Here is a 14,838-nt window from a genome sequence, read left to right on the forward strand (position 1 = left end):
GCCATAAAACCTCATTCATTTCTGATTTCCATTTGTTAGTAATAAAAACTTGAAGTCGAATGGCTTGAACATAGTCTCTCTGAAGGGCTGGGATGCACACAGTCCTTTAAAGATATGACCACATCTTCGGACAAGTATTTTTACCGTGTCTCTTATCATAGTCGAAAAAAATCACTGATACTTCACAGAAACCCCTGTGGTCATTGGTTCCGGCTTTGGTGAGTTACACTTTCTCACCCTGGGCTGGCTGAAGTTAATGTTTTGCATTAATATGAAGTGTATAAAGTATACCTCCGGGCTCCAGCAGAATGAGTTCCAATTTTGGTTTTGCCCATCTAGAGACTAAACTGGTCTGAGGGGCAGGTCACCCAGGCAAGTGTTTAGAGTTCCAGTATTTTTAAATGCCATAATTATACTGTGGAGCTGAAAGGTAATGAAAGAAATGTAATCTGATAAAGAATACTATATTTTCCAAAACTTCTTTTGCAAGAGGATTATAGCTATTGCAGCTGATTAAAAGAAATCTTTTGACAGCTCCTTGTGCGAACAACCAAGAATATTCCAAAGAACATTCTAAATGTTCAATTGACTATAGAATTTTTTTTTTTTTCTTAAGCCAGTATGGCCATTTGGTGTCCAGAGTGCTGGTGACAAAGGAAAGATGAGGCGTTGTCACCAATAGCACTCTTTCTTAGCCTTTTCTCTACTTTTTTTTCAGCCCCTCAAAGAGGACTATACAACAAATATTAATAAAATATGTGTTGAAATGGTATTCAGTTACTCGCCTTCCTGGATCATACCGCTAACTTCATCTTTCTACTTAGAATTGACTATATTGCACAAATTCACCAAATATGGAACATTATAACAAGATAGTTCAAAAAACACAAGGATCCCCAAGCTGTAGGGATCCCCAAACTTCCCCAACTGGAAGTTTTGTAGAAGCAGTTCTCAAGCTTTAGTGAATGTGAGAATTTCCTGGAAGGCTAATTAAAGCACAAATTGTGAGACTCTGCCCCGTTGTTGCTGACCAATTGGGTGTGTCTGGGGTGTAGACTGAGATTGTGCATTTCTAACAAGTTCCTAGATGGTGTTGCTTTTCCAGGTCTGGGGACCTTAGTTTAAGAACCACTGTGTCAGATTTATATTCTGATATCCTAAACCAAGTAATATTCACATTAATTAGGGGACCTGTTAATTCATGGGTTTTTGTTTTGTTTTTTAAATCCCCTCCTCCATCACATAGCCTCACAGACCTTATAAGCTTTTGCTAGGGCTGATTCCAGAGTGGCAGCTGCACATGTAAGTGATGTTTGATTAATTGAAAATGGATTATATTCCATCACCCATAGAATAGTTTTAATTTCTTTCAATGGAGGTCTCTTTCTTTATCTTAACACAAGAGAAACAGATGCAGTAGGATATATTTCTAAGAAAAGATAATAATGGCGGAACTTTCTGGGTTGATTACATGAATTTGGGGATCCACAGACTCTCCAAGCATCCCAAAGTAAAAGTTTTCATCATTTGAAAGAGACAAAATTATGCATAGTAAGTTCTATGGGGATTTGTATGACATTTTCTAATCTTAAACTCTTTTAGGAGCTTCTTTTTACATTCATGCTACTTTTCATAAATTTCATTTTTAGCTTTTATTGCTTTAAGCCGAAGCTCTAAAACATTGGACTTGGAAAGGAATTTCTGACTTCATAGGGAATTATTTTTCACACTTAACAATGTTTAATACCGTAGATGAAATGTCATACCTTAAAAATCCGTTCTAAGTTAGTCTGCCTCTGTGACTGGTCTTTGAAATTAACAAGAATATGATAAGGAGGGCAAGCCCAGAGGGACTTAACCTTACAGAAACACTTTTACTATTTGCTTGATCATTTTGGTGAGTTTCTAAAACACATTGAGGATCTTCTCTATCTCTAGGTGCTCAATTAATATAAATCGGGAATATCCCTAGGAGTGTTTCTCCTATGCTTATTTATGTTTGACAAAACTAAAGCAAATAGATGTTAATATTTCTCCTTTGGGTCACCTCTTAAGAGTAGGCCTTCCTTTATATTTTCATTAGGAAAACATTAAAGGTTTTGCTGTGTTCGTATCTGCTTATGAACTACCATCTTTCAGAAGAAGAAGAAGAAAAAGAATAATGTCTAAGGATAATATGATACTCTATTTTTCTTGGACCAACACAGATAAGAAACAATACCAGTTAGTTAAATGCATATATGGCTCTTTGCCTAAATCCTAGACAAAGAAGATTTAGGAATCTTCCCAAGACAAAATTTGGAGAGAGAGAGGGCTGAGACTCACTTATTCTTATCATGAACTCTGGTATTAGACTCACTCGTACAAATTTCTTACTGGATGGGATTTTGGTATTCTCAAGTACATTTCTCTAAATATAATTACCTTATGTAATTTTATAGCAGGCCAAAAAGATTGCTTCTTCTATAAAGCAAGGCTGGGAAATGTTACTATTTGAGGGTTCAACAGAATGACCATGGGCATCTTAAAGATAAAACCAAACCAAAACAAAGTGAAAACTTCTCCTGTTGGCTTTCTTCTGGATGAAATTCTCACCATTGTTATTCTAATGTAAAATCCTCTGTAAAATTGTAAAATAGGTAGTTTCATTTTGACTCTTCCAAAGCATTCTTCTATTGCTTTCTGATTAAATCTTTCACCCATTTCCTAGGCGATCTGTATCCTCATCGAACTCTGCCCAAATTCCAGCCACAATTTTTTGAGCTACAAGTTCCAAATGTTATTTGTACTTCTTTGCTTTCTTTAATTTTATCATCTTTCTTTCTCTGATCCTACATTAAATCAGTGTAGTTGATTTCACATTGAATTTTAGATGAAACAATTTGATAAAATTATTTTATAAGATATGATACACTGGTAGGCACATTCCTCCAAGAGGAACTAGTACTCTAAGAGAAGAGAGAGGAGGGTAGCCTAGATTGAAGTCAGTGTAATTATCAGTGAGACATTTCTTAGGCCTGTCTATACTCCCCAAGGTGGTGGAGGCAGCTTGCACCTACCATGAGCTAAAACTTTGAAACCAGGACCATTGGAGACACACCTCTTATTTCTCAACAGATTATATTTGCTTGGGTCCATGCCCATCTTTTCTAAAAATGAAGTGACTAATGCAAGTTTCTTCAAGCAGCGAGACACCTTTATTCCAGAGTCATATGTTCAAAATATAATTGTGAAAAGGATCACAAAAGCTCAAATTGCCAGCAAACTGCAAGGGTAATTGTATTGAAGAAAAGTTAATCTTTATTTAACTTTCCCAAATTATGTACTCACAGTGCTGAAAACTGTCATAACCTCCTTGTTTCAGATTAAGTGGATTATTTATTTGTGATAATGGGCACATATGCTCATTAACATGCTGTCATAAGCAGCTGTGTGAAATATACTATGTGTTCTGTGACATAAATAAGGTGTTCAACACGAGGTTGTTGTTTAAAATATAGGCCCCAGGAAGAACAAAAAAGCAATCAATGCTTTTTAATATAGTTGCCTGGTCTTGAATTCTAAACTTATTTCTGCCTTATTAATGCTACTTGTATGGAAATTGCAGGTATTACTCTAGTGAAATATCTTGACATTTAAGGACATTAGAACTTCTTTCTACTTTCTCATCCTTGGTGTATCTCTAGCTAGCTGTTCACTGTTAGCATCTCAGTAAGCTTAGAGCAGCGTTCATTTGATGGATGTCTTCAACGCATCCTAATTCTGAAAGTTCCCAAACTGGATATTGAATTCAAAGATCATCAAGTTCAACACCCTCATTTCACAGAAGGAGCTGAGCTTCTGAAGATTTAAAAGGCTTGTTTGAGTCACAGATCTTTAAATAGTAAAGCCAGGACCAAGGGCTAACTATCCAGACTTCTGATGTGAAGTACTTTCCACTAGAGGAGTGGGCAGTTATAATTAGGTTGGCTACACCAAAACAATCTGAGGGGAGGAGGGCCTTATTGGACAATGAGAGGGTGAGGCTGTATCTTTTGGGATTTTTACCATTATAATTTATGGTAGACACGATGCTCACTGTTATTTTACAATTTATAATAATTTGAGCAAACTTCCAGCTGCTTTCTTTGGGTAAATGACCTAGTTGGATGAAATGAGTGTATGACAATGAATGATGGGCAAATTTCAACAAAAACAATAAAGTAACAGACTTATTTTGAATATAAGGTTTAGAAAAATTGGGTTTGTGGGAACATGGCAGATAACACCATGGAGAAACAGTGAGAAGCTGTTCAGCTTTATCTTGAAAGTGGAGTATACAAAGCTAGAAATAAGTCTGTCCATTGGTGCTAGTATGGGTCAATCCTTTATTATAAGAGCACTGATTATAAGCAATTTAGATGCCTGCCTTTTAAATAATAGAAAACTGGAACATTTTCACAAAGTATAACAAAAATTGTTCCCATCACAGAAAAATTAAGGAAGCTAATGAAGTTGAGATTGTTATCCTGGAAAATTGAAGCTAAAACATAACTTAGGGGAGGGAGTATTTTTAAAGAAATTAAATGCTGCCTCAAAATAACAAGGGGCTCTTACAAAGATGTGTTCCTCTCCTCTGCACTGTTACACAGGGTGATTCAGGAGAAAAATGGGATTAAATGGAAGCAAGAAAATTCTGTTAAGACTCTAAGAATTATTCAATATTGAAAGCAAGGGATATTGTAGAATCCCTAGCCCCAGAGATCATTGAAAATGAAATTTAAAGTAATTGAACTTGAGTGATTTAGGTACACACCTGTCTGAGCAAAGGGTGAGCCCCATGACCTCCTGAGACCTCATCAAAGTCTTTGATTCAACAACCAAATATTCTGCCAAATGCTGTGCTGCCAGCCCTGAAAAGAATGTACTTAAACTAATTGTAGGTGTTTTACCTCCTCCAGATTCTTAAATGACCTTCTGTTCTTTCTGTTGATTTCTTATGTTCATAGATGTTTATGAAAAAAAATCCAACTATAATATTCACCTAGACTTCCTGGCTCGTGAGCAACATTTGGATGGAAATTGAGACACATCAGGGGTTTGTGACTTTAGGTGGTAGCTTTATTGACTTGCTTCTGCAAGTGGCATCTCTTACCTATTTTAACCCACCTGAGCTTTGTTCTAAGTAACTTGTCCCACCCAGTTTGGAGCTGGTTTTTTGTTATTGTTGTTAATGAAATACTGTCTCTGAGTGGATTTTTTTTTTAATTTATTGGATACTAAAATCAGAATGCAGAGATAGAAATAGCCCCCTAAATCTTAGCTACCCCACTACTAACCATGGCTACTTTATTTTATTTATTTATTTAAAAAATATATTTATTTATTTTTGGCTGCATTGGGTCTTTGTTGCTGTGCACGGGCTTTCTCTAGTTGCGGCAATCGGGGGCTACTCTTTGTTGCGGTCCATGGCCTTCTCATTGTGGTGGTTCTCTTCTTGCAGAGCACAGGCTCTAGGCGCACGGGCTTCAGCAGTTGTGGCATGTGGGCTCAGTAGTTGTGTCTTGTGGGCTCTAGAGTGCAGGCTCAGTAGTTGTGGTGCACAGGCTTAGCTGCTCCGCGGCATGTGGGATCTTCCCGGACCAGGGCTTGAACTTGTGTCCCCTGCATCAACGGGCGGATTCTTAACCACTGTGCCACCAGGGAAGTCCCACCGTGGCTACTTTGGAAAATATTAGTCTATTCTGTCTAAATTTTCAAGTGTTGATTGATATGTGATGGTGGCCATGCCTAGATTTCTATAAATTCTTAATTTTTTATATTATTACTTTTGGGACCAGTAGTTTCATTAATTGTGGTTACCTCAGTTGGACACTTTTTCACTTCTTTAACACAACATCCTTGATTTTAAGTTTCATTTAGCCTTGGACATTATTCAAAGCCCCCAGGTGTTTCGAAAAAGTTTTGTGAAGAAAAAGCAAGAGATTAACTCCTGAGATCTATTTGAATAAGTGAACATATTTCCCTGTACTTTCATGTTCCAGGTTTCCAGATTAAGTCTTTCACATCACTGCACTTCCTGTCGGAACCTTCTGATGCCGTCACGATGCGGGGCGGAAATGTCCTCCTGAACTGCTCTGCAGAGTCTGACCGAGGAGCTCCAGTTATCAAGTGGAAGAAAGATGGCATCCACCTTGCCTTGGGGATGGACGAAAGGAAGCAGCAACTTCCAAATGGCTCTCTGTTGATACAAAACATACTTCACTCCAGGCACCATAAGCCAGATGAGGGACTCTACCAATGTGAGGCATCTTTAGGAGATTCTGGGTCAATTATTAGTCGGACAGCAAAAGTTGCAGTGGCAGGTAAGTGGATTTTTGCTTCTCCTCCTCTTCCTTCTCCATCTCTTCTTCTATTCCTTTTTTTTTTCTTTTTGAGATTAAAAAAAAAACAAAACTGATATTTGCAAAAACAATGTATATTGTTAAGAAAAAGGAAAAAATGTAAAAACATGTATGTTTATTTCCTCATAGTCTTGATTGACTTTTTGCCTAAATTAGCTTGGAAAACAATAGAAGAATCTCAGCAATTAACATAACATTATGAGATTTTCCAAAACAAAATTTGGTTCAAGTTGATCCACTACTTATGTGTAAGGAAGGAGTTTTCATTAATAGAAAAATAATTTCCTAATTAATTCCATTTTACAGCCTCACTAATGATGAAAATTTGTAGTTTGTGTGCGTGTGTGTGTGTGTGTGTGTGTGCTTGTTAATTTGTTTGAGTTTTTTTTTTTTTTGCCTTTAGAGCAGTGGATTTTATTTTAATTATAATGGCTACAACATATAAATCTCTAAATGAAAAATAAAAATTTGAATAGTGCTTCCAAATATCTTTATGCTTGGTAATGTATTGACTCAATAACCGAATAATAAGATGAAAAGTTTTTCTTTTTATGTATATTTTGAAGTGGTGCAGACCCTGAAAGAAACCGTTCTGAATGTTCTGGAATCCATGGATATTGCTCTTTTTGCCCCACTTATTTTGGTTAGAGGGTAGCTCATGATTATTTCTTTTCAGAGTTAGACCTGTAGGAAGAGGAATTAAATTTTACTCATTTCTATAATGATTCAGCTAAAAGTTGGGCTTTGACTTTGTTTTTTCGTTTTTTGTTGTTGTTTAATTTTGATATTGGACACAAAACAAGGCAAATGGATCCAACCTGAAATAAATTTAGGCCTTCAAATAGGTAAACAGGTTTGAAGGGCTCCTTTCAAATTTAATCTTTAGTTCTATTCACTTGAATGAATAGGCCATAATGTAGTCATTTGATATGGGTTTCCTTTCCCAGGGTCCATGTAGTCTGTATACAGGAAGACTGATGAGATTGCGGACTCATTTTCAGCAATGACATAGACTAGGACAATCAGGCAGGACCACCACCACACCTTGTACTCTTCTAGTGAAGATGCGATAAGGTTGAAATCTGAAAAAAGGGATTTTGTCAGATTATGATATTAAAAAATTAGATCTCATAGATAAGCAATCAGTCCATAAATTCAACTTCCTGCCACTCTTTTATGGCTTCTTTTCCTCACTAAGGACTCTCTTTCATATTTCAGTTAAACCAGACTATTCTGGAGCAAAGATGTCCTGGCGATACAGTGGTCAGCCATCTTGGTTTAACCTGGACTGACCTGCTTTTAACACTTGGAAGTACTGGTCCTGAGAACCCCTCAGTCCCACGTAAAACTAGAATAGTTGGTCAACCTACCTAGTGGAACCCTCCACCTTCTCTAGCAACGCTAGACTGAAGCATGGGTGCAGAGCGTCTCCTTCACTCAGGACACACGTGAGGTGGCATCCTGATCAGGAAAACCAAGGCTATCAGCCACCTGGGATCTCTGAGTGATGGGTGTCTGAAATCTGATTGACGAGCGTAAAGTGTAGAGAGAACTGAAAGTCAATGTTAACAATGATTGATTAAAAAAGAAAAGTGGAGCAAGTGTTGAGGGTTGAGGTAAAAACTGCTTTTCTGGAATGCTCCAAATGAAGCAGAAAGGGTACAGTTTGATTTCCCGCATTTGAGAATTTCTGGACGCTCACATCCCATCCGTCAGTTGCCCACAATACAACGTAGCTCTGCCGATTTGAGTGAATCAGGCTGGTACTTTGATGCCTGTTCCAAAAGGCACACACATACGTGTGCTGTTAATGAAAATGTCCTGATTAGTTGTGGTTTCTGTTTCCTGTGATCTAGATTCACTTTTACATGCTCTGTTTCAATGGTGAGATGAAGAATAATCCCTTCCCTGTGAGATATTAAAATAAAGTGGCTTCTTCTTTTGACTTTCGTATTCTGTACAAGGATAGGCTGGCAGATCCAGTCACTGAGTTACAATTTAATATTAGATTGTATCATTTCAAGGCAATGAGGCTTATTCACAGCCTTTTAAACACTTACCTTGCTGTTTGGCAACACAGCATATGTCAGTGTTATGTCTGTTGAGGTTAAGATTGCCAAACCACTGGAATGCACAAGGGGCATATATCTTCCCTGTAATAAAGACCATGGGCCTGATTTAATCTCATTTTTAAAGCATTAGCAGTCAGTAAACCAGTCACTCCTAAAAGGTAACAGGCAGCTTTTCTTTGGATGAGAAAAAAAAAAATCTGTTCTCTACCCTCAGGTGATGTGTAGAGCCCATTTAATAGAATGTTCTCTTCCATTTTTGATTTCTCAAAGTGTCTTGATAAAAAGAAATGTGGCAAATGAAATCGGTCCTTAATCAGTCAGCTTATTTCATGCAATGATCTTGCCATACACCATTCATTCTATTTTCTAAGAACTTCTCAAGTGCTCTTTAAGCCCCGAGTACATGCTTAGCTGGAGAGGGAGAGAGAGTAGGAAAGAGAAATGAGGGGCTACCAGCCCATTCAACATCTTGTTAAAAATCTCAGTGTAACAGGCTACCGACTGTCAGTATTTCTGGGAATTGTGAGTTCTATCAGTAAGGAACACCTGGGCTATTAAATCTCTATTTGAAAGCAATTTGGCCAGTACTGGCTGAAACTTGGGAATTGCATTTGTATCCAATTAGCTCTAATCTAAAATGGTGCAGTATTTCTCTGCCTTGTGTACCTCTATTTAGCATTTCTAGATGGAGAACAGCTTGAAGAGAGAAGCAGAGCCAGACTTTGTTTATATAACTTCTCCTACCACCCTCTCCACTCAGTACCTAGAAAATCATCAGACACGTTTAGTAGTTTTTCAGTAGATATTCTTTTTGCCAATGAAGATGTGGGACTTTCTGCCATCTATGGAGAGTTTCTGGCCGATGTTATCTTCTTCCTTCTCCTCCTCATGCACTTCTTCATTATTGATCTTGATGTGATCAGTTAAATTTACCTATGTGTGTCCCTACTCTTGATGGGCACAGTTGGAATAATTTGATTTATATCTCAATAGTCTACAAAGTAATTAACTATTAGAAGATGGACTGTGCTGGAATATTCACGTGCTACTTGAAAAAAATAAAAGGCATGTGTCAGTTCCTTATTTCTTCTCATAACATCAAGATGAGTTTGCATCTGGCCAAGCACGTCTTCCCTCTGCCAGATGTCACCAGCTATCTGAGCCTGTATTCTCTTCCGTAAAACAGACATAATAATAATCTACCTCCTAAGGCTGTGCTGGCTTTCAAATAACATCTAGGATGTAAAGCCGTAGTGCAGAGTAGATTCTTATTCAATAGCAGCAGTAGTATAAATAGACTTAATAATGGTTATTGTGTTATTACAATTATTACTACTAGGAAATGACAACTTTCAATATTCCCATGTGGTGGTACAAAAAATTTGGGGGGGGAAGGAGATAAATATAGGCTGCAAATCCTGAGCCATAAATATTATCATCCTAGATCAGATATCTGCCTTTGCAATCCATAATTACAAACTGGCAAGACTGAGTTGAGTTTTCAAATGGTTGAATCTCTGCAGTTTGTAGGCCAGCAATGCCAAAATCAGTTTAACTACAAAATTCATTTTTCAAAAGTTGATCTATTTTGTCAGTGGAGCCAATATAATTTATACTGGGTCTAGATCAAGCAACAACTGCTGTCATTTTGGAAAAAAGATGCTGGGCAATCTTCTCAACCAAGCCTCCTTGATCCCCTTCCAACTGAAAAAGATTCACCTGTGCTGGGTCCACAGGAGTTAGTCGGTCTAGATTGGGAGTTTAAATAATGCTGGTGTGTAAGAAAACCAGATCACTACAGAGCTCCTCCGAATAATCATGAAAGAGTCATCTTATTCATTTTCCCAGATTACACCACCACCACAGATCCACCATCCAACACACCCACCTACCCACATGACTACTTGCCCATCTACTTCTCCTGCAGGGCTCTGAGAAGCCCAGTTGGAACCTAAGTGCTTCCTCTGCTTGTATTCACACTCTTGGGGATGGAAGGCGCCCAGCCTCTCCTCCTTCATGTGAAGCAACACTGACTGCAGGATACATTATAGAGCATTTGTGTCCAGGTAGATTCTCTTTGTTGTTGTTAATTTTAAACATTTATGTCTTGAATATTAAAACCATTGACTTGCTTTATTTTATAGTCCTTTGCTCTTTGCACAGTATATTCATACACATTATCTCATAAGGCTCAAAAAAGCCCTGTGATATAGATACCCAAAATGACAGAGAACAAACTGAAAAGAGGTAGTGGCTTTCTACAGGCAGAGACTAGAACTCAGATTGTCTAACTCTGGTGCACACTTATTCCCTTATCATTTTGCTTCTCAGTCTAAGGACTAAGTTTAAGGATACTGTGAATAGTTTCCCACTCAGTCATTTATTTTTAATCAATGAAACTCTCCAAAATATAAACTGAGGGGAAAATAATAGTAGATTTCTTTTATGCATTTATTGCCTTGAAAATATCAACTTCTTATGGGTATAGGGGTTCAGAAGAGGCCTCCCCAAGATGTGCTACTTTGGTATGTGGATTATTTTGCGCTAAAAGCAATGGAGATCCTATGGGCTCGAGAGAAACTACTGTCTGTCCCTTAACAACCTAGAAGAATTTAAATTGGGGATTTTTCCCAGAAAAAGAGTTATTGCCAGAGATATATTTTATCTAAGTGGCCCCATCTGTATGGCAGGACAAATATCTAATTACTAAATGTCTGCTGTTCTTCATATTGTCCTGTGAATGACCCTCCTGTTCTGGGAAGCCCCGGCCTGTATCCCACTCCTCAGCTCAGGACAGCATATATACCTCGTTTTGGTTTTCTGTCTCTGAACCTCTCACATATGTGGGTTCTCTTACACTCTCATGTATGTGGGATTCCTGTACGTATGAAATTAAATGTGGTATTCTGTTAATCTGTCTTATGTCAATTTAATTCTTAGACCAGTCAGAGAACCTAGAAGGGTAAAGGAAAGATTTTTCCTTCCCAACGTGGGGAAACACTATGATTTGGATGTTTTCTTCTAAGATAAGATTTTGCTAGCACAGCTATGCATTAAATAATGACACAAGATCAGTCTCTCCTGAAATGTGCAGAGCATGTGATTTTTAAAATAAGCTTATAAATAGTCTTTCTAGGGGCAAGATTTTGGTTATCTTTTATCTTTGTAAGTGGTTTTATAATTCAGGTCGAGGCCGCTCTCACCTTCTGAGATGGCCCACACTCTGTCTGTGGAGTGTGTTTCTCTCTAAATAAATCTACTTCTTACCTATCAAAAAAAAAAACTATCTTGCTTCTAATCTCTTCTCTCTATGTATCTTTCTCGCACACTGCAACCAGATTATCTTTTTTTTTTTTTTTTTACAATTTTTATTTATTTATTTATTTATGGCTGTGTTGGGTCTTCGTTTCCGTGCGAGGGCTTTCCCTACTTGCGGCGAGCGGGGGCCACTCTTCATCGCGGTGTGCGGGCCTCTCATTATCGCAGCCTCTCTTGCTGCGGAGCACAGGCTCCAGACGCGCAGGCTCAGTAACTGTGGCTCACGGGCCCAGTTGCTCCGCAGCATGTGGGATCCTCCCAGACCAGGGCTCGAACCCGTGTACCCCGCATTGGCAGGCAGATTCTCAACCACTGCGCCACCAGGGAAGCCCCAGATTATCTTTTTAAACCCAAATCATTCTTATTTCACACCCCTACTCAAAGACCTGCATTGGCTCCCTACTACTGAGAGAATAAATTCATACCTCAGCAAGGTATACTAAGTTCTGGCTTCAACCTACCTTTTTAGTCTGCTTTCCTCCCCTGCCATGGTTTTGCTGGCTTGAACTTTCATGCCTTCACTTAACACTTTAAGCCTGTCTGCAATACGGCCTCACCATATCCTCACATCTACTCATCTGGAAGCTTCCCACTCATGTTTCAAGACCTAATTCAATTAAGCCCTCCTTTTATAAAGCTTTTTTAAATTTCTCTTGGCAGGACTATTCTCTAAATCTTCTGTGCTTCTACATTTTGTACAAATCAAAACTCTTCTCTCCTTTGACTGTAAGCACTTCTGTTTATGTGTGTCTGATCCCTGGAAGATGAGTCCTCAAGAGCAGTGATGATGTCTTTTCCATCTTTGTATCCTATGTCACCTACTTTCCCCCCTTTTCCTTCCTTCTAGCTTAGCACAGGACCTGACCCACAGCAGGTTCTCAATAAATGTTAGCTATCATCATCATCATCGAATATTTGTTAGTTTCTGCTCAACTGCATGGTACATTTAGCATGAAGCTGACTCAGAACCTTCACTACCAAGGAGAGGGTCCAGACCTGTGTACAACCCCATTATTTCTAACCAATCAGTACCATGCCAGTGAAGGGGCTATCCCATAGACAGGAAAGTTAACCAGATAAATAAATGATCAATACAAAGCACCCGAGACATACAGCTTTCTACCTTTTGTTCTGTTGTGTTACTCTACATCATGAGGAGAAGATAATGAGGGTGATGCTTTTTCAGGAATATTTACAGAACTATACAAATGGTGAGATGGTCCTATAGCAAATGAAAGAGAAGTCATTTAATTTTAAAACTTTATTGAATTATAATTGGAGTACAATAAACTGCACATATTTAAAATGTAAAAAAAAAATAAAATAAAATAAAATTCAGGTCGAATTTGCATTTTTTTTTTTTTTTTCTGTTTCTTGAAAATCAAGAAAATAAAAGGCCAACTAAATTGCATTTACTTGTGTTGTTATTTCATTCAGGAGCATATTTTTCTACTTCCTTATTACAATAAATGTTTCAAGATGCAAATTGTAGCACTCTGCTTTTAAATAACACAGGCATTATAATTAAAATTCCCCTGAGTTTAAAAAAAATAATTAGTTACTTGAGGAGTAGTTTCAATGAATTCCCTTCCAGAATGCCTCCAATTTAAATGAGTTATGAAATAATTAGTGAAAGCATATTATGATGAGAGAAGCTAGAATTGCTTCAGCAGAATGGAGCATTTTGTGAAATGATAACCTGACCTTTACGTTTTTACTTAAAAGGAAACAGAAAAAGGAGCTTGTCTTAAGAGAAGGGAGAATAAACTACATTGCCTCGGGCCACTCAAATGTTATGGAAAGGAAATAGCAAGAAAAAATGCTCATATTCCTTTCCTCTACAAGAACAAATATAAGAATCTTGCCTAGAAGGTCAAGTTCATCCAGTGAAGCAGTTTGGAAAATGTATCCCAGTGCCCTTGAATGCTCTCAGAATTCTCTTTTGGGGAAGGTTCAGTTACAGAGTAAAGTTTTACATTTTATACTGAGAGGGATATTGTTTATTTTCAGATGGTGAGCAGTAAAATCCATTGTTCTGACTCCATAATTCTTAATGGTCTTAATTATCTTCATTTAGCTAAGTGTTCTTTTGTTTTGTGGTTAAAACGTGAGAAAGAAAGAAAATTTAAGGAAAGATTGTGGTGTTATAAGTAATTGTTGTATGTGTGCTAATCTTATAATTTTCTTTTAGTTTTATTGCCAAATAAAACTGGGATAATCACCAATATTGCCCGGTGCCTACTCACCCACACACTCCCACACCCTCAACTTAAATAATGGCATTTTAAAGAGTAGGTTTTTAGTTGCCTCCTTCCTAAGTCAATTAACTCTGCAGTAAAATTAAAATAGAAATATATTCCTGAATAAAATATGCAGAGTAGAAAGACATCTTCTACATTATAAAAATTACAAAAGAAAACTTGACAGGGCTTTTTATAGTAGAAACATCAACAAAATAACTTTAAAAAATCTTCCAACCTTTCACTGCCTTTTCTTTGTCATGAATTCTAATTCATGTGACAGTGGAAACAGCTAATTATTCATTCTAAAATTCAGTATCTTAAGAGCACTGTTCTTTTATTCAACTGTTAAGCTAGCTACAGTGTGATTTTTGCTGGTGCTGTAATAAAAATGAAGGGGTAATATCTAAAATCGTAATACTATTTAGTAATACTAATAGTAAAATAGTACTGTGGTAGTATTTTAACCAAAAACTCTTTTGAATTCTAGAAGACCCCCTTGGAATACAAGAGATATTTTTTTTTTGTTTTCTGGGTTTTTTTTTTTTTTTATAAATGTCAGGCTAACAAAGACTTAAATCAGAGGAAGTAAAGTAGATAGATCAGGTGGTATAACTGTAAACCTCTGATAAAATTATGATTGATAATAAATTTAATAGAGCATTTTACTTTTATGAACCTATCACTGGTACTGATTTTTTTCTATTGTGTTTTTTATGTCCATGCTAAAATTTATTATTTAAATTTAGTAAAGATCTACAACTTAAGGTATTTAAACTAGATACAAGTTTTTCTACAAAGTAAGGAGAGATTCAAACTTAGGAA

At 37.2% G+C, this 14,838-nt stretch overlaps 1 protein-coding gene across 1 annotated transcript in view; it reads left to right on the top strand.

Moving 5' to 3' along the window:
• Positions 1 to 14,838, top strand: part of DCC (DCC netrin 1 receptor) — a 1,173,736-nt gene that overhangs the window by 404,877 nt on the left and 754,021 nt on the right. Inside the window, exon 6 of the mRNA XM_059893793.1 lies at positions 6,024 to 6,344. Coding sequence (XP_059749776.1) covers positions 6,024 to 6,344 — 321 coding nt within the window. The remainder of the gene's footprint in view (positions 1 to 6,023; positions 6,345 to 14,838) is intronic.

Source organism: Balaenoptera ricei, chromosome 14 (assembly GCF_028023285.1).
Source record: "Balaenoptera ricei isolate mBalRic1 chromosome 14, mBalRic1.hap2, whole genome shotgun sequence".
Lineage (NCBI taxonomy): Eukaryota > Metazoa > Chordata > Mammalia > Artiodactyla > Balaenopteridae > Balaenoptera > Balaenoptera ricei.